The sequence below is a fragment of the Elgaria multicarinata genome, chromosome 7 (genome assembly GCF_023053635.1).
Source record: "Elgaria multicarinata webbii isolate HBS135686 ecotype San Diego chromosome 7, rElgMul1.1.pri, whole genome shotgun sequence".
In the NCBI taxonomy this organism is placed as follows: domain Eukaryota; kingdom Metazoa; phylum Chordata; class Lepidosauria; order Squamata; family Anguidae; genus Elgaria; species Elgaria multicarinata.
Genome location: NC_086177.1, coordinates 96,634,546 through 96,661,982, shown reverse-complemented (window position 1 = coordinate 96,661,982; position 27,437 = coordinate 96,634,546). Strand labels below are relative to the sequence as shown.

The 27,437-nt window shown below is 43.6% G+C and overlaps 1 protein-coding gene across 1 annotated transcript in view; it reads left to right on the top strand.

Annotated features, from left to right (window-relative positions):
- The first annotated feature begins 1,627 nt into the window (after positions 1 to 1,627).
- Positions 1,628 to 27,437, top strand: part of EXT1 (exostosin glycosyltransferase 1) — a 294,543-nt gene continuing 268,733 nt past the window's right edge. The window contains exon 1 of the mRNA XM_063131088.1: positions 1,628 to 3,508. Coding sequence (XP_062987158.1) covers positions 2,547 to 3,508 — 962 coding nt within the window. The 5' untranslated portion in view covers positions 1,628 to 2,546. The remainder of the gene's footprint in view (positions 3,509 to 27,437) is intronic.

The window sequence follows — 27,437 nt, the reverse complement described above, 5'->3', positions numbered from 1 at the left end:
TCCCCCCCCCCGCTCCAATCCTAAACACGTTTGCAGTCAGAGCCTATGCACGTTTCTCAGAAGTAGATGTTGCCAGTCCAGTGGGGTCTTCCTCCTGAGCTTAAAATCGAAGCCTGACCACACGAAAACCTGGCCATAGCTAGACCTAAGGTTTATCCCTGGATCGCCCAGGGGTCAAACCTGTTCATCTAGGTGACACACAGGGGATCCAGTGCTCAGGCGGGGGCGAACCCTGGATGGTCCCAGGATAAACCTTAGGTCTAGCTGTGGCCCCGGTCTGATGCGGCTCCTTTACACGCTTCATCTGGGAGCAAGGCTTGTTACCGGGGCTAAGGCTGCAATCGTATACCTGAGAGCAAGCCCCATTGAACTCAGTGGGACTTACTTCCGAGTAGACATGCATAGGATGGCACTGATAGTTCCGAGTACCTGAACGTAATTTAGAATCGGGTCGGGCTGCTGGTGCTTTGAAGAGGAGACTGATCCTCCAATTAAAGCCAGTTCAGGCCCGATCCTGCGTGTGTCAACTCCAGTGAGCTCGCAGGGGGAAGGGACTCCTACGGCGCGTTTACTCGGAAGGAAGGATTGTAACTTGGAGGCCGGATAACGCTAGATGTGACCTGCTGGCGCCTTGAGGAGGAGGAGGAAGGAAGATTTTCCTCCCCTCGTTCCTGCCGGCTTGTCAGCGTGGGCCAGCTCATCCTTCAGCCCACGTCCAAGTGCGACGCCCTTCCTTTGCCGGGATCTTCGCTGCCCTGAAGGCAAACTGGGAAACCTCTTTTTCTCCCCTCCGCTCTTTCCCGGACACTCCCACACCAGCATCAACAACCGCCAAACACGTTGCTACTGGTGCTGCTACCCTGGGCGCCGGAGGCAACCGGCTCTCGTCGCCGCCTGCGACCGGGGCCGAGGGAGAAGAAGGGAGACCCTGGACCTTTTCATCGCTCGCTTGCTCGCCTGCCAGAACAGCCTCCGACAACGCCCGCCCGGATCCTCCCCCTAAATCAGTGCCTGCGATTAAAAGGGGCAGATGGTTTTTATTCTGCACCCATACATGCACCCAGCAAGAGGGAAGCCCTTCTCCAGCCCTCCTGCTACATTCTCGCCTTCCCTGATTTTTTAAAATAATAATAATAACAACAACAATAAAAAAACCGCCGAGAGTGAGAAAAGAAATATTAATAACAATATCAGGCGCGCACCTTCCAGGGGGGTTTCCATTTAAGATACCGCAAAGCTGTATCCTCCGGCTGGGGGGTTATGAATGGGTGCAGCGGAAGCACCTCCCCCTCCGGACGTGACGCCCAGCCAATCAGCGGGCAGGCTGCGTGGATGGATGAGGTCAGCGCTGTGGTGTCGGGGAATGGAATGTTGTAAGTGTAACATTCAGAACCGGGTAACGTTCGGCGATCGAACGCCGCGATCCGCAGCGTTCGAAGAGGAGCCGGCGGCGGCGGTGTCCCGCGCTCCCCTCGGCTCGGCTCATTCTTCCCCGGGGCTTCTGTGGATCGCCGCTCGCTGAAATGAATGGCTGAGAGGGGCGGGGGCTAAGAGGAGGAGGAGGAGGAGGCGGCAGCCGCCTCGGCGGCGGCGAAGGAGGAAGGAGGGGAAGAGGAGGATCTTCTGCTGGTTCCATCCCGGGGGCCATACACAACTGAGATCGCAGCCAGCCAGCCAGCAGGAGCCCCCGAGTCTTGGAGCCGCCGCCGCGAGAAGGAAGAAAGAGAAATGCAGGGATTCGTAAGGTTACGGCGCTCGGGCTGGAAGATGTAATCCGGATGGTGCTGCTGCTGCTGCTCCTCTCGCTGTGAACCGGAGCGGGCTGCATAGGCGGCTGCTGCTGCTGCTGCTGGTTGCCGACTTGCTCCGAAGCCGGTCGCCTTTGCCTGCCTGCCTGCCTGCCTGCCTCCCTTCTTTTTATATAGATTCACACAACAAAAATGCAGGGATGTGTTGCGTGAGTTGAAGTTGCCGCTGCTCCTGTTACACCTTGATCCTCTGCAAGCACCGTGTGTGTGTTTGTGTGTGTGCATGTGTGTGTGTGCATGAGAGAAAGAGGGGGAGGGAGGAAGGGAGAAAGCGAGAGGGCGGGACAAATTTCTCAATCTTGCAACAGCAGATTTGAGGGCAAAAGGGACCTGGACGCGGTGGATTCATTGGGTTAGGGCTGGTGTCCTCTGCGATTCCTTTTCTTTTGCATGCAAGCGACTCCCCAGCCTCTTTTGCAAAGCGTGATTTGGGCGTGATTATTCGCTGCCTGCCCCTGTTTCTCCCCTTCTCTCTGTGTGTCCCCCCCTGCTCTCCCCCACCCCCCAATCTCCATTGTGCGAGCCAAAGATGAAACACAGGAGGGGAGAAAGTTAAAGAAATCGCCCACATGCGCTGCATCAGTCCAAGCCTTTGGGAAAGGAATCAAAAGAAGGTGGGAGACAAGAGTTTAAAGTCTTTGCAGGCGGGAAGATGGCGGACTCAAGCTGAAAGTGTCGATTGGCAAACTTGGGCGATCTTTGTGTTTATTTACAATCCTCTTGACCCCGATAGGACACATGCAGGCCAAAAAACGCTACTTCATCCTGCTCTCGGCTGGCACTTTCGTCGTCCTTCTGTTCTACTTCGGCGGCTTGCAGTTCAAAGCATCCAGAAACCAAAGCAGGCGAGAGGCTCACAGTAGCAGGCATGGCTTGCAGCACGCCAGCCCCGAGCACTACTGGCCCCGATTCCCGGACGCTCTGCGCCCCTTCCTCCCTTGGGATCGGCTGGAGAGCGAGGATTACAATGGGCACACTTCCCCCAGGCAGAAGCGCGACGCCAGCGCCAGCGTCTACAAAGGCAAGCGGTGCCGCATGGAGTCCTGCTTCGACTTCGCCCTGTGCAAGAAGAACGGCTTCAAGGTCTACGTCTACCCGCAGCAGAAAGGGGAGAAAATCGCCGAAAGTTACCAAAACATCCTCGCGGCCATCGAGGGCTCCCGGTTTTATACTTCCGACCCCAGCCAAGCTTGCCTCTTCGTCCTTAGTTTGGACACCTTAGATAGGGACCAGCTGTCTCCCCAGTACGTGCACAACCTGCGGTCCAAAGTGCAAAGCCTCCATTTGTGGAACAATGGTAGGAATCATTTAATTTTTAATTTATATTCCGGCACCTGGCCCGACTACACTGAGGACGTGGGCTTCGACATTGGCCAGGCCATGTTGGCCAAAGCCAGCATCAGTACTGAAAACTTCAGGCCGAGGTTTGACGTTTCTATCCCGCTCTTTTCTAAGGATCACCCGAGGACAGGAGGGGAAAAGGGATTCCTGAGGTTTAACACTATTCCTCCTCTCAGGAAGTACATGTTGGTATTCAAGGGGAAAAGGTACCTGACTGGGATAGGGTCAGACACCAGGAATGCCTTATATCATGTCCATAATGGGGAGGACGTTGTTCTCTTGACCACCTGCAAGCATGGTAAAGACTGGCAAAAGCACAAGGATTCACGGTGCGATAGGGACAACGCCGAATATGAAAAGTAAGTGGATGTTCTTGGCTTTTCTCTCTGTCTTTGCACACGTGGCTAAGGTAACAGTGACAGTTTAATGATTTTTAAATGTTCTATGCTACCCTCCATAGCTTCCCCCCCTCTCTCGTTTTTTTTTTTTTGCACGTTTCAGCTAAACCACATACTCTTCGGGCCTACTCCATTTGTTTGTTTGTTTTAAAACCCCATTTCAGCTGCAAAATTTCAATTACATTTTAAGTTAAAAATGCAGGCATACTAGAGGAGAGTTGCTGGTGTAGGAGGCATTTGAAATGGGACGTGGGCCCATCAGTTTACTTGCGCCAGTATTAATCTTTGGGAATGGATCTAAGAGACTTGGGGGATTTCACCTTTGACACCTGACTCTTAAAGTCATTGATTGGAAATAAGGATGAAAGCCCTAAAACACACCAAGGAGTAAAGCTGCAATCCTTTGCACGCTTCCTTGGGAGGAAGGCACGTTGTACACAGTGGAACTTAACGGTCAAGCAGACATGCATAAGGTTGTACTGTAAATCATGGTAAACTCTCTGAGATTCAACTCCAAATGTACACACACATTGCATTGCACTGGGACTTTTAAAAGTGCTCCAGATTGCAGTGTAATCTTGTGAGTTTCTTTAGTTGAGCTGAAGCAGGTGACTTCTAGTCTACTTGTCTCTTTGACCCATCCTGGATAGAAGTTAGGAAACACCCCAGTCATTCACTTACATTATTTTTCCATGCTAAAGGGTTTTCCCCTTTAATCATAATGAATATTGCCTAGAACAAAGTTCAAAAGAATCTGATGACTTGCTAAAATAAGTAGGTGTGTATTCATTTATTTAGATGAGTACACCTAGATTTGCTTACCTGAGGTTTCTTGCATAGTAGCAGAATTGAATCAATGGATCTTTGTAACGGTTTGGTGTCTAGCCTTTGCATCTATTTTTCTTGCACAAAGCAGCTGAAAAATCAGTGAACATGAGGTGTGGAGTTGCTCCGATGCCAAAGTCCTTTACATATGTTTTTCCATGTTGACAACAATTTCCAGTGGTATAAATGTTTCCTGTGGTTTTTCCATTCCCATATCTGTCTTTTTCCCTCTTTTGTTATTTTTGATATTAATCCAAAGAAATATAGAAGGCAAAGTGATCCAGATGGTACCTTCTGTTGACCCCTCTGTTATCAGAGCTGATTAGAAAGCTTTTGAGTTGCACAGAACTCTTTCTCCACTCTTGATGAAGGTTTCTTTACAGTTCAAAAGCTTTCTACACTATCAGCACAGATTCTTCAGGAACAAGTATTATCTGAATGTTTTTGGCATCCAAAGTTGTTATTGCTTGGGACTAATGTAACATACATTCTTTCTGCATCACTTTGCCTACTTAATTTACTCCTCTTCTCCAGCATAATGTGCAAATTGCATATATAATTTTTACCTGTAGGTGCCCAGACAACAGATTTCAGGAACAGCCACTGTAGAGTTGTAGTGATAATCAGCCTGTTTGAAACAAATTAGTTAAATTTAATTGCTGACCACAGCTGTGTTTGCAGAGTTGAGATACCCATGTTAAAGCAGCCTGATTCCACATAAGAAGCAAATGTGGAAGCTTGTGCCTATATTTATATGGTGGTCCAAAGTGAAGCTGCATCAGGAATGTCTCAGAATATTGGTGATGTACGCCCAAAATGTATTAAAGCTGACCTGCAACCACAATGTATTAAAGCTAACCTGCAACCATTTCAGATGGGATGCCAATTAGGAAAGTTTGAGATATTGATTAGCAGCTAAACCTATAGGATTGAACATTGCTGCCTCCTACAAGAGCATTTGAAGAAGAAACATGTATACTTGCCATGCATCTAGTTCTTTCACAATGGCCCATTATGGTGGGTAATGTACAGAGCCCGTAGGACTTACCATGCTAGCAATGTTCAGCTATTGTGACCTTTGCAGCAGACATGCAGCTCAGGGTCTGTTTTTACTTTGGGCCTGTTCAGAAGTCACCTCAAACCCTGCTGGTTAAGGCTTTTGGTTAAGCAGCAAGATCTAAGGTGTCTTGTGTGATGTGTTTTGCTAAACCCTGCTCACTCACTAACCACATTCGGACTGTGCAACAGGGTTAGCAGCTCTAACCATGCCTTAAAGTGTTGTATGTGACAGCAGGCCTTGTCAGCGTAGATGTGTGTGAGAAGGATGGGAATGTGTCATTCCCATCCTGCGCTCAGCAATTTCACTAAGCACAGGGACTGAAGTGTCATCAGAACTGGCCCCATTCAGATGACACCTTGAACCATGGCTTTAACCACGGTGGTTAAGCAAGAAAGACGGGCTGTGTTCAGAAGACACCATAAACCACAGCTTTAACCATGGCATGGTTAAAGTCACGGTTTAAGGTGTCTTCTGAACACAGCCTGGCTTTCTGGCTTAAGGTGTCTTCTGAACGGGGCCATTGGCATGTATGAATGCAGACGCGCCAGTAAGTAGCTTTCTCATCTGAGGTGCATCTGTGAGAGAGTGAAAATGAAGTTTACATGCCTATACGCTTTCAATAATTTCTTTGTTTGCAATATGATCTAGCAGTCTGATCAAATGATCTGAGAAGTCCAGTATCCCATTGTGCTTCTAATGCTATGCTAGTCAATTCTACAGGTTTGGGTAGCCAAGTTCTAGCAAGGAGGAACCCTGTGCTCTATGGAGCACCATCCATCCTTAAGGGAAGTTATGAGGCTTGCATTTCCTCTTCTGGCCACAAAAATGCAACCTGTCTGGGACGGAGTGGAATCCTTTGTTGAATGCTCTACAGCAGAGGATGGGCAGGCTGCAAGCTTGCAGGATCTGCTTTCTTTTTTCCTAGAACTACAAAGTCTGTCAGTCGGAGCCAGGTGCAAAAATAGTGGCTGGGGAAGGCAGATGTAGAATTGGGGAACAAGGTGCCTCTAAACACATGCTCAGCACAGGAATTTGTTTTCAGAGCTGCGGCTGACACATTCCCATCCTTCTCACATGCATCTACGCTGGTTCTCCTACAAGCTTCCTTGATTTTTAGCAGCCTAATTTAAGAGGGTGGGTGGGAAGGTTTCTGTTTGTGATTGTTAAACCATTGGGAGTCAGAAGTCCTTTAGGGATCTATTGAAAGTCACCTGGAGATCCTGATCTACCTTCTCTACCCCTGTTCTGCAGCCCGACAGGCCTTTCAAGGCGAGCTCAGTGACATTGTTTTCTGGCCCTTCCATGGAAAGGGGGATCATTGTTCCTTTGGCGAAATGCCAGAGATGTTTAGGGCCATACTTTGGAAAGGCAGCACCAGCAAGAGCATCCATTGACACGCCTAAAATTCGCAACGAGGCACAGATTCAGCAGGGATGTATAGATTCCTGCCACTGACTCTGTGCAGCGTTTCCCCTTTCTCTCTTTCTCCCCCCTCTCCCCCTCATCCTTTTCTTCCTCTCCTCCTATTCACCTCCTGTCCATGCTTGGCTCTGCACTTAGTTTATGAAATCTGACAAGGCCGCGTCCTGAGGGAAGCATGACTTACAGAATCCTGGCAGTATCTCTTTATAAGCACATTATATCTATTCTCATATATGCGATCGTCCTCTGTTAACTCTCTCTACCTGGAGGGGGAGAAAAGCTTCCTGCTTCAGCAAGGAAAGGCAATGTGGCAGTTCCAAGGAGTTTTCTGAAAGAACTTAAAAATAAATAAATCCCAGCCTTGCAGTTCATCTGAGTTTTAAAGCCTTCCCCAACCTGGTGCCCTCCAGATGTTTTGGATTTCAACACTCATCAGTCCCAGCTAGATGAGTGAGGAGTGCTGGGAGTTGTAGTCCAAACATCTGGAGAGCCCCAGGTCGGGGAAGACTGCTTCAAAGGCTTTCTGGAAAGCAGGCAGGGGCTTTAGGGTTGGCTTAAGTCTTGGTCGCTAGTGGTCTCAGCTAGGGTGACCATATGAAAAGGAAGGCAGGGCTCCTGTATCTTTAACAGTTGTGTAAACAAGGGAATTTCAGCAGGTGTCATTGGTATATATGGAGAACCTGGTGAAATTCCCTCTTCATCACAACAGTTAAAGCTACAGGAGCTATACTCTCCTCATCTCTCATTCTCTCTTACTGTCAATGATGTTACACTTACTCCAGTCAAGGAAGCTCGTAGTCTTGGCTTTATATTTGATTCCTCGCTCTCCTTTATTCCTCATATTGAGGCAGTAGCTAAATCCTGTCTTTTTTCCTGTATAATATTGCCAGGATTCGATCATTTTTGTCTGTCTCGTCTGCCAAGACTCTTGTTCATGCATTGGTTATTTCTCGGTTGGACTACTGCAACCTTCTTCTCACTGGCCTTCCTTCTTCTCACATCAGTCCGTTGGTTTCTATTCACCACTCTGCTGCTAAGATCATCTTCTTGGCTCGCCGTTCTGACCATGTTACTCCACTTCTGAAATCTCTTCATTGGCTTCCAATTCACTTCAGAATCCAATATAAACTTCTCCTGTTGACCTACAAAGCTTTTCACGGTCTAGCTCCTTCCTATCTCTCCTCTCTCATCTCACACTATTGCCCCGCTCGTGCTCTTCGCTCCTCTGATGCCATGTTTCTCACCTGCCCAAGGGTCTCTACTTCCCTTGCTCGGCTTCATCCATTTTCTTCTGCTGCCCCTTATGCCTGGAACACTCTTCCAGAACATTTGAGAACTACAAGTTCAACCGCAGCTTTTAAAGCTCAGCTAAAAACTTTTCTTTTTCCTAAAGCTTTTAAAACTTGATTTTGTTCTGACTTTATACTGTTAGTTTTACCCTACCCTGTGCCTGTTTACCCTACCCTGTGCCTGTTTGCATTCTCTTCCCCTCCTTATTGTTTCATTATGATTTTATTAGAATGTAAGCCTATGCGGCAGGGTCTTGCTATTTACTGTTCTACGCTGTACAGCACCATGTACATTGATGGTGCTATATAAATTAATAATAATAATACCAGATTTAAAAGAGGGCAGGGCACCTGCAGCTTTAACTGTTGCTACAAAGAGGAAATTTCACCATATTGTTCTCCATATATACAAATGACACCTGCTGAAATCCAACTGTTAAAGATACAGGAGCCCTGTCCTCCTTTTCAACTGGTCTCCCTATCTCAGCGGCTGTTAGATATGATAACCTGGGAACCACCAGGGACAGAGGTAAGGTACCAGGAGCTGGGAATAAACAGCAAGAGAGAGTCAGTACCTTATCCCAAGCTCATCCTGTAACTTCCCACTGGAGCCTGTGTGGGATGCTAAATGAGATGGCTCTGGGTCCATCCAATCCAGCAAGACAATTCTTGTTTTCTCTTGGCGTGCATTTTTACAAACTAGATTCGGGATGCAGGTGGGCAAGTCGAATATTCCCCTGCCTCCCAACTTTCCTCTGGACACTTGTTATTGAATTTGCTGAGGAATTTATCTTGCCTTGTTTTCTGTGATGGACAGGAGCGCGGATACTCAGCAAGTGGCCTGTTGGCCTGGCGGTATTGATTCTGGCGCGGCTGGCTGTGAATCGCCAGCTAAGGAAGAACCCTTTAGAAATCAGTATAAACTACATAATTAGACCCCCCCTCTCTCTAAAGAAAGAATTCATGTGTCATGTTAGAGTAAGGCTGCAATCCTGTGCACACTTACCTGGGAGTAAGTCCCATTGAACTCAGTGGTGCTTGCTTCTGAGTAGCAATGCAGTCTTTGTGTGCTTCCTTGGGTGAAATCCCATTGTAAGTGCATGTTGAGGGGAGGAGGGCTGGCTTCTAAATAATCTGGATAAGAACAAGCTCTACCATTACGATCGCTCGGTATAATCAGTTTGTATGGTCAATTGCCAAAATGGGCAAAGAGAAGAACCAATTTAAACGCAAGTTGCAATTAAATGTTATCTAGGGAACAATTGAGTATCCCACATTTCTGCCCTGTCCATTTTGGCTCAGTCTTTCCAAGTTCTATTAAGCAATACATTTGCAGGAATGAACTAATTAATTTTCATCAGAGCTATGTATTTCCACAGATGAAGCTGGTGTTGGCTAGAGGTGTACAAGAATTCCATTCCCATTTGCAAATCCTGTGAACATGTCCATTTACAATTGTTTAGCAGTTTTCCGAATTTGCGTTCATGTCCAAAAGTGTTCGCGTGGCAATTACACATTTGTGTGAAATTCTCCTCCACATTTTCATGCTCTAGCCTATGTGGGAAAATGTGCATGGTTAAAAATGTGTGTTTTTCAAATGGGAAAAATGCTCACTTTTTAAAATGTGTGTTTTTCTTGATTGCCGGGGTGGGGGTGGGGAGATGTTTGGGAACATAAAGGAGACAAAACAATTTATTTATTTATTTATTTATTACATTTCTATACCTCCCAATAGCCGGAGCTCTCTTGGCGGTTCACAAAAATTAAAAACATTCGAAGTATAAAACAACAGTATAAAACCATAGTACAAAATACAATATAAAAGCTCAACCAGATAAAAACAGCAGCAATCCAAAATTACAAATTTAAAACACCAAGTTAAAATTTATTTATAGACAGTTAAAATACTGGGAGAATAAAAAGGTTTTATTCTCAAACAAAGCTTTGAGAAAGAAATCAAATAACCACGATGAACTCAAACATTGCATATTTGCCCCTTCCTACTGCTGACTAAAATGGATTGCATTATCTTGATTTGAATAATTGCAGCGGGGTTTAAGTAGTGACTTGCATTCTGTTCGTAACAATGTATGTGGTACATGGTATATATGCCTTTGACATGCTCCTTTAGGCTTACTTGCAGTGTCATTCATTTTGAATCATTCAGTGTGCTTTGTAATGTGTACATGATTTTGTTTTTAAATCCCTTCTCCCTGAAATGATTATGTGAGCAAACTTATACAGACATAAGCCCTATTGAGTTCAATGGAAGTTTGTCCCAGGAAAGTGTGTATAAGATTGTATCCTTAGTAACACATTTATTGTGATGTGTAGATAGAGGTATAAATACTAAAAAAAATTGGCTGGATGGTCTGCAAAACGAATCCGAATAGGTGAGTAAACAAATGTCTCATTTTAAATGTGGGTTATTTCGAATTTACAAATATTGTAGATGCTGTCATGAAGCAGTTAGGAACATTAATAGTATGCCTCTCCCAAACCAGGATTTTACATAGGTATCCAAACGTGGACTTCACTCTGAGCTTGTTTATCAGGATGAGAGGTCCCAAGGGGCTTGTAAAATTATAAACAAATGCAGATAAATGATTTGACTGGCATTCTTTTGGAAGTCTTCTAAAACCTTACTATTTAGCCTGACTGCCCTGGAGCTAGTTAAGGCTTTAACCATTTGTACAATGCAGTGAAGAGATGCAACATCCTTATAGCCGTCACTGCCTTTAATTCAAACACAGCTTTTCTCCCTGCAGGGTTGAGTTTTTAAAATCCCAGCCCTGCGTGTGTGGGCAGTGGGAGCTGGCTATGGAAGGAGCTGAGTAGTTTACACGTATCCCTTCACTTGCACAACCAACCCCATACACTTGCAGAAAAATAAAAGGGATTTTGGTACAGCCTCCCTCACCTTGAAGTGGGTGCAGCAAAGCGCATGTGCACTGCACTTCAGAGAGTAGCACTGAGGCACGAGAAGCTCTCACGGGCCACATTCCATGGTGGATGGTACCAAAGGCAAAAGACCAGTATATTGTACCGTAAGCTGTTACTTCCTATAACTAAGCTTTAGGAAAGGCAGCTTCACTTTTTAGAATGGAGGAAAAAAACTACGCAAAACCCAGGGGGTGTGGCCTTCTGGGGAATCCCCAGAGGGCCAGTTTGGGAACGCAGGTCTCTGCCCCCTGGCTTAAAGGGTTAATGCCTGTGAAGAGGTGACACTCTCTTAGGACACAGACAGTGTGTATACATGTATCCTGTAGATAGTAATGATACATGCCTGACTTTTCTCTGGCTGGCTATTTCAGGATTTGCTTGTGTGAACGAACAACCTTCTGATGTTTGACATCTGTAGACCTGATCCTGAATCTTGTAGGCATTTTGCTAGGGTGAGGGCATTCTTTGGGCCCACATTCTGCTAAACTGTTTACTCTTGGATAACCCCCCCTTTCTCCAGTTGAGTGGAGGAGAACTTCTCACAAGTAAGTGGTTATGAGGTGAGCTCCTTGAGGGTTGTCCTCTTTCCAGTGGTGAAAACCCCATGATGTCTACATTATCGTCTCTTTGGTGCCAGGTGAAGGCCAAGAGGTCTTCACCTGGACTTTTAGTTTTGGTCTTGGTCTTTTAGTTTCTTAAAACAGTGTTAATTATTTTTAGATATTGCGTTGTTGCTGGTATGTTCTTTGGAATTACTTTGGTTTTATTCTGTTATTGTTTTAAGCTTCTTTAGGTATTTACATGAGTTTGCATGGTTTTAAGTTTTATTTTGTGAATGGCCTAGGGAGCTTCAATATAGAAACGTAATAAATAATAAAATAACAGGTTGATAAAAAATATGAAAGGTTCAGCAAATCAAAAACCAATAAAGAGTCATTGGTACTTCCCTGTGGTAGCTTCTTTGATGGATAATAATAATAATAATAATAATAATAATAATAATAATAATAATAAAATAGAAAATGTCATCTGTTCCAAGAAGCATGGACAGACACAATACAGCTGCAAAAATAATTCGCCAACAACTGGCCATCAAATCCAACCTCATCAATCGACCTACACCATACCATAAATACTCACCCGAAACAACCTTGGAAAATGCAGATCATAAAATATACAGGAACAGAGCAGTTCATATAGACAAGACAATACCTTGCAACTGGCCAGACATAACTGTTATAGGCAAAAAAGAAAAACACATGTAACTCATTGATATAGTAATACCTAATGACAAAAGTGTTGTAGACAAGGAAGAGGAAAAGAGAGAAAAATATACACCACTGGGCACGGAAGTTAAAGAACTATGGCAACAGGAAAAGGTCACAATTTTTCCATTAGTCACATCAGTCACCGGAATCACATCAAAAATACTGAAAACCTTCAGAAACTGGGCCTACCAAAATACATTCACACCAACATCCAGAAAGCAGTCATACTTAAAACCTGCTCAATAGTCAGGAAATTCCTGAATCAGTATAAGACAGCATGACTTGGCAAAGCGTTTCATGTCCATCTAGAAAAAACGCCATGACCGAGAAAAGAGAGATGATGATGATGATGATAATAATAATAAATGACAACAACAGCAATAGAACATCAACAATAAATGCAGGAATAGAATGCAGGTGAGACAGGACACCTGTAATGGGATGAGATAAGACTAATGGAGGGAGATCACTGATAGTGTCTAGACCAAATTGTGTGGGTTTACTAGGATCTCATGGGGATTACCTGTGCTGGTGTTGGCAACCAGGATGTGGTGGGGTGAGGGACCTTGCGTGACCGTCCTCCTTTGATCCTAGCTAGCCCTCGTGCCTTTGTTACTCAGATGTTACCAAAACTGTGTGAGGTCCTGCTGCTAGGAATTGGCAACTGTGCCGAACCTGTATTGTACGAATTTGGTCTCCAAGATTATTCTGAAGCAAAGTGTTGTTTTTAAGATAAATAGCATCAAGCACTTACTTAACTTAATGGATAGGTGTTTGACGGCTTGCTGAAATCTGATTTCCTGAGGTTTTCTGTATTCATTATCTACCTAGAAGCTGTGCCAGCAATACCCGAGGAGTTGTCAGTGGATGTATGTAGCCAGCCATTTCCATAATAAGAAATGAATAGCTACATATTTTTGTATGTAGTCAAACAGCACCCTCTGTATTTTTAAATAGTCTATTGTGTGTAATGTGTTTTGTCCATAGACTGTAACTGTTTCCAGGAGTGGGAATGCAAAAACTATCCATTGCATCAGCTGTACATTACTTAAGAACAGAAAAATTAATGAACAAAACCTTATGCTACGTAATATGTGTCTGCAGATGCATAATGCATTGGGGAAATAAAAATCATTCTCTATTTTGGTATCGCTTTTTTAAAGAAGCACCCACTTTGTTTAGCATATATGTATATCAGGTGGTATTAATGCCATAGTTCTGCCAGGGGTGGAACAAGATATTTTGCCTGAGGCAAAGAAGGGTACCCCCTCCCCCGTCCCATTCCATGAACAAAAGCTGAATTGACAGGCAAATTATTCTGTCTAAACATGGATGATAAGACTGCCTCCTCCACTGTACCCGAAGGAAGCAGGCTAACATAGGGGCTTCAGAGCAGATCACATGGCACACAGGTCTCTTCTCTAACACCTTACTGCCATCTCCCCATATCTGCCGCCTGAGGCAACTGCTTCACTCCACTTAATGGTAGGGCCAGCCCTGAATTCTGTGGGAGACCACATGCTTTACATGCAGAAGGTCCAGGTTCAATCCCTGATCTCTCCAGCTAAGTGGGCTTCAGTTAACAGGTGATGGGAAAGTCTTTTACATATGATCTCAGAGAGCAGCCACCATTTAGAGCAAATAATACTGGGCCATAGGGATAAATATTCTGATCTGCTATGAGGCAGCTTCCTATGTTACTGCTAGAAAAGTAGATAAAATAATATATCTTATTGTACCACTTTAGAAGTATGCTAGTTCTTAGGTTTCACAGTTCTCTGCCTGATGAGGAATTTTGTTGACCCTTGAAAACGTGCATCATTTTTTGTGGACCTAATACAAGATATTGTCTCTTGTTCTTTGAATCTCCTTTTCTCTCTCTTTTTAATTTGCCATGAAATTATTTGCAGGAAACCTCGTTGCTTTGCTTAATGTCCAGAAGTCCTTACAATTCAAAGCAAGACTTGTAAGGATCCACTGTAGAGTCACGAAAGCAGGCTGAGCTTGGTGGAGGAATTTCAGGAATAAGAGGCGGCTGGCCAAGCAAGAACGGACATGTTTTGCACACAAAAGAGAGGCAGAAAAAGGCGCGGGAAGGAATTCCAGTTTACAAAGAGGCCTTGATCCAGTAAAAGACTCTACCTGGCTATGGATAATACAAAACAGATAAATCACGTTCTGGATAAATATTTGTAGCAAGCTGCCCCTTTTTGAACAAGTGAAGAAGGGATCCATGTTCCTTTTTCTAGAGTAACAGGCTCCCTAATATTAAAATAGCCTCACAACCCACCCACCCCACACACCCCTTGGTAACATGTCAGTACAGAGCTGGCAGTTCCTTTTTAAGCATTTAATTATATTACATTTTAACCCCCAGTTGTCTCTTCTCATTACATGTTACTTGGATAATAGCTCTGATGCACTGAATTTTTTTACAGCCCTACTTTCCCCCTTGTTTGGGTGTTGTCGCAAGTAGGGATTTACAAATCAGCAAAACCTGAGCCTGTCCAGGTTCTCCGATTTCTACCTCGTAGCTTGTTCTGACTCATTTCTCTATCCTATTGTGAATCCATTCCCCCCCCCCTTTCTTTCATGTGAAAATTCAGGTGTATTTTCAGGCACATTTTTCAAACGTACACATTTTTTTTTGTCCCATTGATGAAAACATTTTATGTGGGCTTTTCAAATGTATGCATTTTTATGCACTTTTTTGTTCTTTAAATGTGTTTTTCAGATTTCGTGTGTGTGTATCACAGTTGCAAGCTTGGAAATGCATTAACATTGATTGCAGATTGTGTTCAGGTCTTTGCTTGGTTCTGGGAGGTGCAAATTGGCTAAGTTCTGGTCAAAAACAAGCAAGTCAATTTCTCCGACATCCCTAGTAACAATTCCTTGTTGCTTGTTGAAGCTGTGGAGTCAACATTAGACCTGTTGTGTTACTGCAGTTTCACTAAACCTTACTTTATAACTTGCAAAACTCTGGGATGGAGCTGGGGAATTGTGGGGAGAACAGGGTCTAATTGATGGTGCTCAAGTTTGAACCTTGGAAATAAATCTCAGTTGTGACTTAAAGGTACTTTTCCAGATGTTGCCTTTTGTTATTATTTTTTCTTGTTGGAAAGGTTGTGTCTTACATGTCTTCCATAAGTTCAACAATCAATATTTGGATATGGTGTTATTTATAATAGTAGCTCTCCATATCTAAAATAGATTCCAGATAAATACTAAGAAGATTAAAAACAGTGAATTAAAATTGTTCAATTTAAAACAAAGGAACAATAAAAACAGTAGCAGGTCAGTTGAGAATAGAGTTGTTTTCAGGAGGTGCTGGAAGCAGCCTAGTGTGGCGCCTGCCTGACCTCCTGGGGCAGGGATTTCCAAAGAGAAGGGGCCACTACACTAAAGGCTCTTCTCCTGGTGGACTCCAATCAGGCCAAAATAATTACTAAGTATTTATCTACCAATCAATCAAGAATGAATTTCACAAATACTTTACAAATTTGCATAACCAGCTTTATAAAAATTAAAAGTAAGCAGCTTGATGTATCTCTAGAGTAAACAAACATGAAATATGTTGTATATGGCAAATGCCTAATGGATTTTGAACAAGAATTGGTCATCTTCAACAACCTAGTAACATCACTCCGGTAACAGTTTCTCACACAGCATATGGACACTGGCTCTGCCTGAGGGGGCCAAATGTGATGAAATTACAATGATGCAGCATTGTAAAGTAGACAGAAGTTGATTGTTAAAAGACTATTCAGATTAGCATTAAAATGATTATAATTTTAAAAACAATATAAGGCAACTTCACCTCAAATGGTCAAAAATAAATGACACTAAAACACACAGATAATCATTCTCATGTCAAGGGCAAAGGTAATACAGTGCAAAACCCTTGTGTATCCACAGTCCTGGCTGAAAGGGTTAAGACGAAGACAAAAGTTTTTATCAGAAATGCATTATCGTTCATAAAACGCATACCGTGCACCTGTTGGCTGAGTTCGGGCGGCCATATGGTGAGGGAAGAAGCCACGGTGGCTTCTTCTCTCACCCGAGCCTGCACACATGACTGCCATTTGCATAATTACCCATGATGCGGCGTGGGCGGCGTGCCATCTGAACCCAGTGCAGTGTGGGGCAGGCAGAGGTGGCTTCTTACACAGACTTGAATTAGCGTGTTCAAAAAGGTTGTTCCCCCCCTGTCCTTTTGAACAGTATCAGTAACATGTAACAGCTTAAAACCTGTTCCGTAAATGAATTTCCTGTTTTGTTTACTTGTTTGTTTATCTCCCACTTTCTGTGCAATTGAATGGAACGGAATTAGCCCTGATTTGGTTGATTAGCTGGCTATGAAACAAAAGTATTTAGTGTGTTAAGAATGTGAATTGAGAAGGCTTCCAGATCATGTTGTATCTTTTTCATTTCCCTCCATAATTGTAATGGGCTATAATTATAAGCTTGGATTTGTGCCTCTTGACACTGAGTTCACTACAAACCGCGATCATACGCAGGTTCCTATTGTTTGCTTGCATCCAATTAAAACCCTATTTTAGTTCCTGGAATGTGTGTGTGTGTGTTGAGCTTTGATGTCTGGCTCTGATAACCTTTCCTCTCTCAGCTGCGTGACTGGGCTGTGTTTAGAATGAGTCTTCAGTTCTTCCCTGACTCCCCTCATTAAATTACTATTGGTCCATAAGTCCGCGCTGGAATGTGAACGCAGATCAATGGCCTAACTTCTCTTTGTTCAGAAAATGGTGCATGGTAATTTATAAATAAAATACACATTTTTGGATCAAGAGGCTGTTTTCGGTTGCTGAACCAAATGATCCACCATGACGAAGTGAGAGGTAGAGCACAATCCTAGGCACATCTACTTGTAAATACGCCCCATTGAGTTCAGTAGTGCTTATTCACAGGTAAATGGGCCTGGGATTGCAAGCCTTAATGCTTGTAATTTTCTGGCTGCAATCTTAAACACAGAGGTCTGCGATGGTTGTCTTGGCTTGCAGGCCGGGTAGTATTTGTGCTCACCGCCACTTCTTTTCCAAGTCCTCCAACAGTGAGGGAGAGGTAGGCATTCCTCTTGCTTTTGCAGGGGTACAGAGAAGGTAGGGAACCTTTCTTCAAATGAGAGAAGAGCTCTCTTGCTCTTTAGCCCTCTGCTTGTGTTAGAGCAGTGGTCTTCAATTGGTGGGTCGCGAGATCAGTCCAGATGGGTGGCGGCAAAGCTGTTGCTGCCATGTTGGGCAATGATGAAATGGTAAAAGTGGGTTCCATGTTGCAGGTTGGAAGTCCGAGGTGGGTCTCCGGTCCGGAGCAATGGAAAACCACTGTGTTAGAGGACTCAGTGATGCAGGGCCTTCTTTTGTTTGCGCTGAGGTCTGTAGAAGGTAACAAACAGCAGAGTTCTTCCCTTCCCTTTGCAAGTGCATTTGTGGATGCCTGCCTAAATGCACACACTTGGAAATCAATCCAATTGGAAATCAATGATTCCTTCTAGTAAACCTGAGTCAATTCAGGCGGTGAAACTGGAATTAGCAACTGGTTCAGTACTTGTATGTGTATGTGCATGCATGTGCAATTTAGAGTGAAAGAGCAGGGCCGGAGAAATGCAAAGGGACTGCAGTGCATGCCACTGAACTTCGCATGCTTATGCCTCTCAAAAATGTGTCTGCTGGATACATTGCACCAATTGTCTGCTTAAGAAAACACACACACATACACACACACACACACACACACACACAGGCCCCGTTCAGACGACACACTAAACCATGCTGCTTAATCACAAAATGGTAAACAGAATGCTTAACTGTGGTTAACGGTGTCGTCTGACACACGTTTTCCCTAACCATCTGCCCTGTTAACCACATTGTGGTTAGTAGCACTAACCATAGCTAAAAGTGTCATCTGACACATGTTTGTGGTTAAGGGGCCATGGTTAAGGCATGGTGCTTCCAGTACAGAGTGGACTAACTAGGAGGGGCTGCTCTAGCCAGCGGGCTCTATGGCTGCTCTGGATTGCCGATTGCTACGCACGCTGCGGCTGCCATTTCGTGTGTCGCATTAGTTTTTTGGAGCCATTTTTGCTCTTCTTAGCAAAGTGTGCTTACAGTAGAGCTTTTTAAATCCCCGCTTGCAACTTCCCCAAATGAAGCATCTGTTTCTTCTCCCTCGTTGAAGAGCCATTATACCCCTCGGGTTCTGATTACTGTGGCGGCGCTGCCTGATGACGGAGCTAGCGCAGCCGTCCCGGAAGGCTTCCACCTCCCCTGTGATGACTGTAGAGGTATAGCAGGCAGGGCGATGCAGAAAGCAAAGGAACTGCTCACCAAACGGGGCGATGCATGTATGTAATTGCTGATTTCATTGGTGCCTGCACTAAAATGATGTCCGTAACTGCCAGGGCTCCTTGCACTAGGGCTACTGGGATACGGGATGGATCACTTGGAGGAATCAGGTGCTCCACTAACCACTTTGTGGTTAGCGTGTGGTTAAGGAAAACTTAACCACAAAAGGGTTAAAAGTGTCATCTGCAAGCATTCTGCAAATGGTTAGCGTTAACCACAGCTGAACATGGTTAAGCTAACCACAAAGCCCAGAGTGTGGCCTGAACCAAGCCACTCAACAAACACGCATCCTGGTGGTCTTCAATAATTCAGATTCAGGACCAAGAAAATCTGCATTGTAGAACTAAATTCCGTAGAGCCATGCATATAAACTAGTACGAAGTTTTGCATGGAGTGAAGACGCAGCAACCTAGCTGAAGCTAAGCAGGTCTGGACTTGGGCGATGCCTGCAGACCATTTGGAAACACTATGTGGTCCCATGATGGAAAGGAAATAGAATATAACTGGAATGTACTTAATGTTATCCAAATAAGCAAATACTATTAGGCTTCTACTGGGCACGGACTAGAAGCTGTGCATGGTGCTGCACGCGATCCTTTGTACCTGGATATCTTGGACCAGTTTGGGCCTTGGGTTTTTGCATTTGCATAGAATGCAAATGGCTCTGCTGACAGATACCTTTATATTCCTGCTTACAGATACCTTGCCAATGGGCCCTGTAAAATAGGAGCATCTAGAAGACTCAGCCTCTCACCCCGCTGCAATGTGAACTGCTTCTCTTTGGATATTCCCCCCCCCCCCCTTTCACCTACAGATAACTGCAGGCACATATGATAACGGTATCTGATTTACAGGTGCAGCTGGGGAGTTTGATGTTTAACTGTTGTAAAGTGTGCCATCCAAATTGCACCCGCTATCTTCTGCAGGTGCCAAATGGGAGGCTGCCTTTGCAAATCAAACTCATTATTTGCAGATGAAGGGGAGAACCATTCTGGGTTCGTAGCGAGGGAGATTGCACTTCAGAAGGCAAGAAATGCTTTGCTCTTAAGGATTCTTCCCACACAGGCAGCCCCATATGTAGTGTTTGGGGGTTTGTTTTTTTGTCTCTTCACTGTTCCACCCACTATTGTGTGGGGCGCTAATTGGTGGAGTCTTTTAAAAAAAATAATATAATGTGCTTAATTCATGTGGGGAATATAATTATAGGATTTATTTTATGTCGAATCGTTCTTGGATATCACCTTTTCTTTACGCCCTTTGAGGATCGGACTGGATGGGTATGGGAATTGGAATCCTCTATTCGGAAGAAGAAAAATAAGGAAGGAATCTGATAACGATTGGAATGTCAAGGAGTAAAAAAAGAAGAAAAAGAAGAAGCTAAGAATGAATACAAGCATATAGAGCTCATAATGGAAAAGCTCTAGAGTCATCATGAATTTAAGGAAATTTGTTACTAATGTATTACGTGCCAGATTCTCTTACGGTCTGTGGTAATTAATTAAGTAAAATATGTATCATTTATTAAGACATTTGTATCCTGCCCTATTATCACTGGGATCTCAGGTAAAATCAGATCAATGTAAACATAAATATTATACACAGCTAAAAACATATTAAATTGTTAACAAATTAAAATGAATTAAAGGCTGGTCTTTCTCTCCCTTTCTAGTCTCTAGCGTTGCTCTTTCTGTCTTTATATCCGCCTTCCCTCCCAGTCTCTAGCTTTGCTGTTTCTCACTCCACCTCTTTTCCCTTGCTGTTTCTCCCTCTCCCAGTCTTGCTGTTTCTCTTATTTATTTATTTATTACACTTATATACCGCTCCCATAGCCAGGGCACTCTGGGCGGTTCTACCCCTTTGCCTTGCCCTTCTACCCCTTTGCCTTGCTGTTTCCTTCTTCCTCTCAACCTCGCTATTTCTTCCCTCCACCCCCCCCCCACCTACCTCTTTAGCTCACTTTTGACTACCCATCCACCCTGGAAGCCATTATGTGACTAGCCACATCCTCTGTGGAAGCCATTTTGTGGTGGTGTCCACAGCGGTTCCTCAAATTCCCGGATGTGCCAGAAAGGTTGGGGATGCCTGCATTAATGCATCGTTCACACAGATTGCGTTATTGTGTTGTGTACCTATGACAAGAAATGCTTGTTCCCTCTTAGTGTGAAAAACTGTTGTTCGCTGTTCAGAAATGTTTATGGGCTTTGGTAACATGACAACTGGAGGGCATAAGTAGCACTTTTGGCCATCACATTTTCAGATATATGTCCACAACTATCAGGGTAGCAACAATTTTCTTTTTGAATTACAGTAGGGAATGTCAAGAGGGTCTTAATGACTCCTGGTCACAAAACTGCTGTAGGCAATACATGTTGCTCACTCCAGCTGAGGATACAGGAAGCAGCACTGTAGAAAGAAAACATATATCTCTGTGTGTTTCTTATTAAGCCAGTTTTTTAAATTTGTTTTTTAAAGGAAGAAAGATGAAGTTAAGGTTACAATTCTAATTGCACAAGAACAAAATGTGCTATTTTAATAGGGATCCGAGGAGAGAACTGTAGAAATTCCATTCTGTCCTAAATCAGTTATGTTCAGATTTATTGCTTATAACCATAGGTCATCACAGTAGAAAACATGGAAGATGGGAATTATATAACAAATGAAATGGGGGGGAAAGTTTTAAGTTAACCATTTAGTTAATCTAGCTAGTCAAACCATCAACTAAAAATAATGATTAAATCCAGCATTACCAGTTTCAAACCTAAGTTTGAAACTTATAAAAGTTTCCAATTTTAGTCTTAATAGATAACTATTGACCATAACCTAAGATAAAACTTAAAAGGATAAAATCAAACTAATTGAAACAACCAACTTTTCCTAATACAGTTGTTTGCATTTGCCCTATACATTTGGCACGTACTGTCTCCTGGAGGAGAAGGCTCTCAATGGCTACTAGTCCTGATGGCTGTCTCCAGTATCTGAGGCAGTAAGCCTATATGCACCAGTTGATGGGGAACATGGGCAGAGGGTGCTGTTGCATCATGTCCTGCTTTGTTGGTCCCTGGCCAATAGATGGTTGGCCACTGTGTGAACAGAGTGCTGGGCTAGATGGACCCTCGGTCTGATCCAGCATGGCACTTCTTCTGTTCTTATAACTAATACTGTTAAAAAGGTGGCTACTGCTTGTAATATGTTGAGGTTCTTGTTAGAAAGCAAAACATCTTTTATTTTTTTGGTGGCAAACTGATCAGTTTTATTGATCTTAAGTTTTGCAGTCTTATGTGCATAAGCCCCACTGAACACAGTGGGACTTAGTACTGGCTCAACATGCATGGGATTGTACTGTAAACCAAATCTTTTCTTGCATACCTGAGATTAATGTTTGCATGAATGGTTCTACTACATTGCTAGACATTGACAAGTTGGAGTGTGTCCAGAGAAGAGCAACTGGGATGGTAAGGGGTCTGGAAACCAAGTGTTATGAGGAATGGTTGAAAGAGCTGGGTAGATTTAGACTGAAGAAGAGAAGATTAAGGGGATACATGATCACGGTCTTCAACTATTGGAAAGGCTGTCAGGAAGAAGATATGGAGCAGGCTTGTTCTCTGTTGATCTAGAGGGCAGAACTAGACCCAATAGGTGGAAATTGCAAGGAAACAGATTTCGGCTAAGCATTAAGAGAGACTTTCTAAGAGTGAGCGCTATTGAACAGTGGAACAGATTGCCCCGGAGGTGGTGGGATCTCCTTCCCTGGCAGTATTTAAGCAGAGGCTGAATGGCCATCTGTCAGGGATGTTGTAGCTACACCCTACAGTGCAGGGTTTCCATTGAGCAGGGGGTTGGACTAGATGATCTCCGAGATCCCTTCCAACGCAGTGGAGGCTGGTATCTCTGATGTCAGTGGGTCGGTGAATCTGCTCTGGGTTTCACTTGGAACACTAAAGGAGTTGTCCAAAGTGTAGACCTTGGATTTCTCCTTTAGAGTTCTAACAAACCCGGAGCGGATTCACTGGCCCAGTGACATTAGAGCAACCAGCCCCCATGGTTCCAACTCCTATGACTTTCTTTGGAGGGGTCCCTCTGGTCAGGATTTAGGCTGGGGAGGAGAGGTTGACTATTTTATATCTCATGTTTTGAATGTGTTAGGATTTTTCAAGGTGAATTGCTTTGCATTTATTTAGCCTTTTCCTTCTACTGGATCGACTGCCCTTTGTTTTTGTCCAGAGAAGAGGTGAGCTCCATTAACTGCTGCCTCTCAAGGCCAGTTGGTTTAGTATTGATGCACCTATATCATGCAACTTTCCCTTGGGCACTGCTTATGTGTATCATGTACAGCAATCTATATTAAGAGCCAGGGCTGGAAAAAACAACAACACAGACCCTGGTGTCAGATCACTGTGTTGATTAAAATTTCCTGGGATATAAGAGATCACCAACCTAGTGCCTGTTTGATCAGCTCCCCCTATTTCCGGCTGAATCATAGAATAGTAAGAGTTGGAAGGGGCCTATAAGGCCATCAAGTCCAACCCCCTGCTCAACGCAGGAATCCACCTTAAAGCATCCCTGACATGTGGAGTGACAACTAGTACTAGGCTAACATGTTTTCCCCATTTAGATGTCAAGTCTGTGTGTCAAGGTCCTGTTTCTTGAAATGTGAACAAGTGATTCACTCTAGCATTTCTTTGGCTCTGTGGCTTTTCTTTTTCTTCACCATTGCTGTTGTGAGGTACATTGAGGAATCCCTTTTCACCCTTAACAGTAGCAAGGGAGGAAGTGGTGATGTCATGTTTATCATGGAGGCACTCGACCCACATTCCCATATTCCTGTGTGGTTCCTGGTACCATGAAATTCTTGTTGGTGTCGTGCAATTGGAGTTCTTTCCCCATCGTTACTAAGAATATCTGAAATAAACGTCAGAATTTCTGCTTTTAATACAAAGTTTGTGTCTGTGTGTGTGGGCACCACCCAAATGCCTTTCTCAGTGCTAGCCCGAGGCATTTTGCTGTCAGAGGCGAAGAACAAGATGGCGCCCTCTCCTATTTCATGTACAAAAGCTGACTAGAGTGTTTCTTCAACACGGGTGATGGAATAGCACCCTCCATTGAAGCTGAAGGCAGCAGGCTAGCTTAGGGAGTATAGGGCAGGCCTTGAGGCAGAGGGCTCTCTTCTTCAACACACTGCTGCCTGAGATGACTGCTTCACCCTGCCTAATGGTAGGGCCACCCCTGACCTTTGTAATCAGTTGTTCAGTTACAGAACTCTAATTATTCATTTTTTAAAAACAACAACAACACCACTGCCATTAGCGAGTTTCAGATAAGTGAAGTCCAGACCCTAAGTGAATGGGTCCCTCCTGTACCCCAAATAAAGGGCAAACATTACCAGAGCCTTAGGTTTTCTTTCTGCCTTTGCAACAATAAGGGCTGCCTCCAAACTGTATCTTCTTAGAGGATTAAGGGATGATGCATACAGATAGTTTTCTGAGGAATTAGATTTGTAGTTTGCTGCTTGATTGGAGAGTGCGCAATCCACTTTTCATTTCAGCTGACCTTATGAAAAATCACATTGTCGAAATGGATAGAGGTGACGCTGTTGTAGTGCTGCTTGACGGCACCCAATGGCCACGTTACCAATGCATAGTGAGCATCCATGCTAAATCAAGAAATCCTTCTTCCTGTTTCTGTCCCCCCCCCCCCCAAAAGCTGATGTCATAAGCATGTCCCTCAACAATGCCTAAAGGGTTCTTTTGGAAAGTCACAGCTTGTTAAATAAGTGGCTTACTACATTGGTAGTTATGTGTCATTTTGATCTAGTCGTGTTCCATTTGCATTAGGGTTCCCCCCCCCCGCCATCTTGACTAATAGAGAAGGCAACTTGAGTCCAGGGTGGATGCTGGACCTGGGACTGAATGGATTGTTTAGTAGTTGGGCCAAAGAAGGAAACTTCAAGATTGGCCAAAGGAACATGGCAGTCTCTAGGACAGCAGTCCGCAACACCCCCCCCCCCCAAATGAACTACTATAAAATTGCTGGGGCATCTTGGCAAATCATTTTGATTTTTCTTTGTTCTATAAATCAAAATACACAACTCAGGTTTTAATTTCAAATGTGAAGGTCTGGACACGCCACCCCAAAAATGGAAAAAGAAAAATTTGGGAAACCCTCCGCCCTCCAAATCTTTCTGAAATTCATGTAAAACAAAACAAAAACAGGGACTAACATTTGTATTTGTTTTTAGTAAACTTCTGAGTTTCTCCCATTTTTTCCCCTGTCCCCCCATCCCCGGGGTCTTAATATCTCTAGTTTTTTTTATATATAATTTCTTCAGTGATACCCTTATCAAAATGAGTGCGTATTATACAAATCACATGCCCTAGGCCAAGGCCTTGTTAATCTGTTAAACATTGTGTAGCTTTTGGTGCCTGCCCAAGATATCGTTATTTCAACAAGGCTTCCTTGATTGACCAGCCACGGTTTCCCTTGGTATTGTGTTTCAAAACAAAACAAAATGCCTCTTTTAATATGGAGCTTTATTCCTTCTATCTTTTGTTGTTCACCAATCTAAAATTTGCTTAGAATCTGTTTAGATGTGGAGTGGTATATAAATGTTGTAAATAAATAAACAAGCAATCTTTCCCAAGTCAAAACAGTCCCATGTCTCCATTGTGAGGGGGAGAAAAATTGAGAGATTGGCTCAGTTCACACAACATGTTAGTCAATGCAGTGGAAAAACTCCACTCAGTGGTTGAGTTTGAAGGGGTGCTCCCCACACAAAATGTTCTAACTCCATTGTTGTGTGACTGTGGGCTACCGTGGAGTTGAGTAAAAGTCAACACAGTGTTTGATTGACAGTCCTCCCAATGGTATCCCATCAGCCATTGTTAAAAAAAATACAATCCTAGCAGCACGGCATTCATTCCTTTCAGTGCTCTTGCCAGGGAACTCTGTAGCCAATGGGAAAAGTCTACGTAATGCAATGGACAACTCCACAGAGCCCAACACACAACACAACAGTTGTACAGGAACTCTCCACTCCACAGTGTGGGTATTCTGTGTGGAGTGTTTTCCAAAAAAACTCCTCCACCGTTGTGTGGAGTTTTCCTGCCAGACAACACATTTCTCAACGGTGGTGTAAAAACTCCACCGTGGAGTTCTAAAACCACCGTTGACTAATGTGTTGCCTAAACTGAGCCACTGCCAGGGAAGGAGGACCCCAGGAATCCTGAGCCCTTTCCCCTGTGCTTTGAGCCACAGAGACTTCAGTGGGAAAACCTGTTGTGTGGATCTCTGACATGGTTGTGGTTTTTAGCTTTAAGCTGTTATAGAATTACATGGAGCCTAAGGCTACTGACCATCAGCTATATGATTTCGGAAGAGTGTAACCCGTAAGCTTTTGCTCTGGAATTTCCTGTTTTGGGTGTCGTGTGTGTGTGTGTGTGTGTGTGTGTGTGTGTGTGTGTGTGTGCTAGAAGGATTGGGCATCATGACAGTTTATGAGATCTTTCAGGACTTCTGAACTGAGCACCAGTGGGAGTCATTTCCTGGGTTACTTGTAGTAAGACAACTTCTGCCTTACATTCTCTTTTCCATCAACTTGATTTCTGAAGAGACTAACTTAAAACTCGTTATCATCACAAAATTCTTATTATAATATTTATTTGTATCCCATCCTTTCCCCCTAATAATGGGACTCAAGCTGGCTTTACAAAATGAAAACATATACAATTAAATTTCTTTGGAATACATTTTATTTGTTTATGGCACAAAGGCCATTACAATCACAATGATGATGATGATGATGATAATAATAATTTTATTTGTTACCCGCCTCTCCCTCTGGATCGAGGCGGAGTACAACACGAATGCAAACATCATATAACTAATTAAAACATTTAAAACTAATACATTATTAAAAGCAGCACATTATTATATAAAACAAGATGTCAGGGAACAAAAGGTCATATAAAGCTCCAGACTGGGAGAAGAGGCTAAGATTTTTTTAAATAAAATTAATATTAATAAAAAATTAATATAGCCCCTAGTGACAATAATATCAGAAGATTACAGCAGGTGGGCCCCTCTGCAGTCTATGGGAGATTCCTTTAGAAAATTTTGGCGGGTTGGCCCACCACTGATATTATCTGTGTTCTGTTAGCAGATTATAGTAAAGTGAATGCAATCAGGGTTGCAACGTTTGCTGCTGAAGCTCATATACAATTAAAACATACAAATGTTAAAAATATAATTAAATCATCTATAGTATTAAATTAAATCATCTACAGTATTAAAACATTTAAAAGATTAAAAGACAAATGTCAATTAAAAAAAAATCCATCACAGTAACAAGATCCAGACTATTACCCAAAGGCCTGCCAGAACAAAAACATCTTTGCCTCTGAAAGTGTAGCAAGGAGGGAGCCAGTCTAGCCTCCGTGGGAAGGGAGTTCCAGAGCCTTGGAGCAGCCACCGAGAAGTCCTCCCCCTCCCGCCGCCCCAACAATGAATAGATCTATAAATGACCTTCTCCAAGAGCATTGATTTGGCACAACTGTAACAGGGTTGCGGCTGTTCTCTTTTTAGCCTTGCTTTAGAGGAGAGGGAATAGTCTGCAGCTACAGTTGGATAAATTTACTTCCTACCTGCTGTTTTCAAACAGCGCTCATTTTTATGCGCTTGTCACGTATAGTGTTTAATTAAAAGCAGAGTTGCTCGCAACAGAGAGCTGCTTCT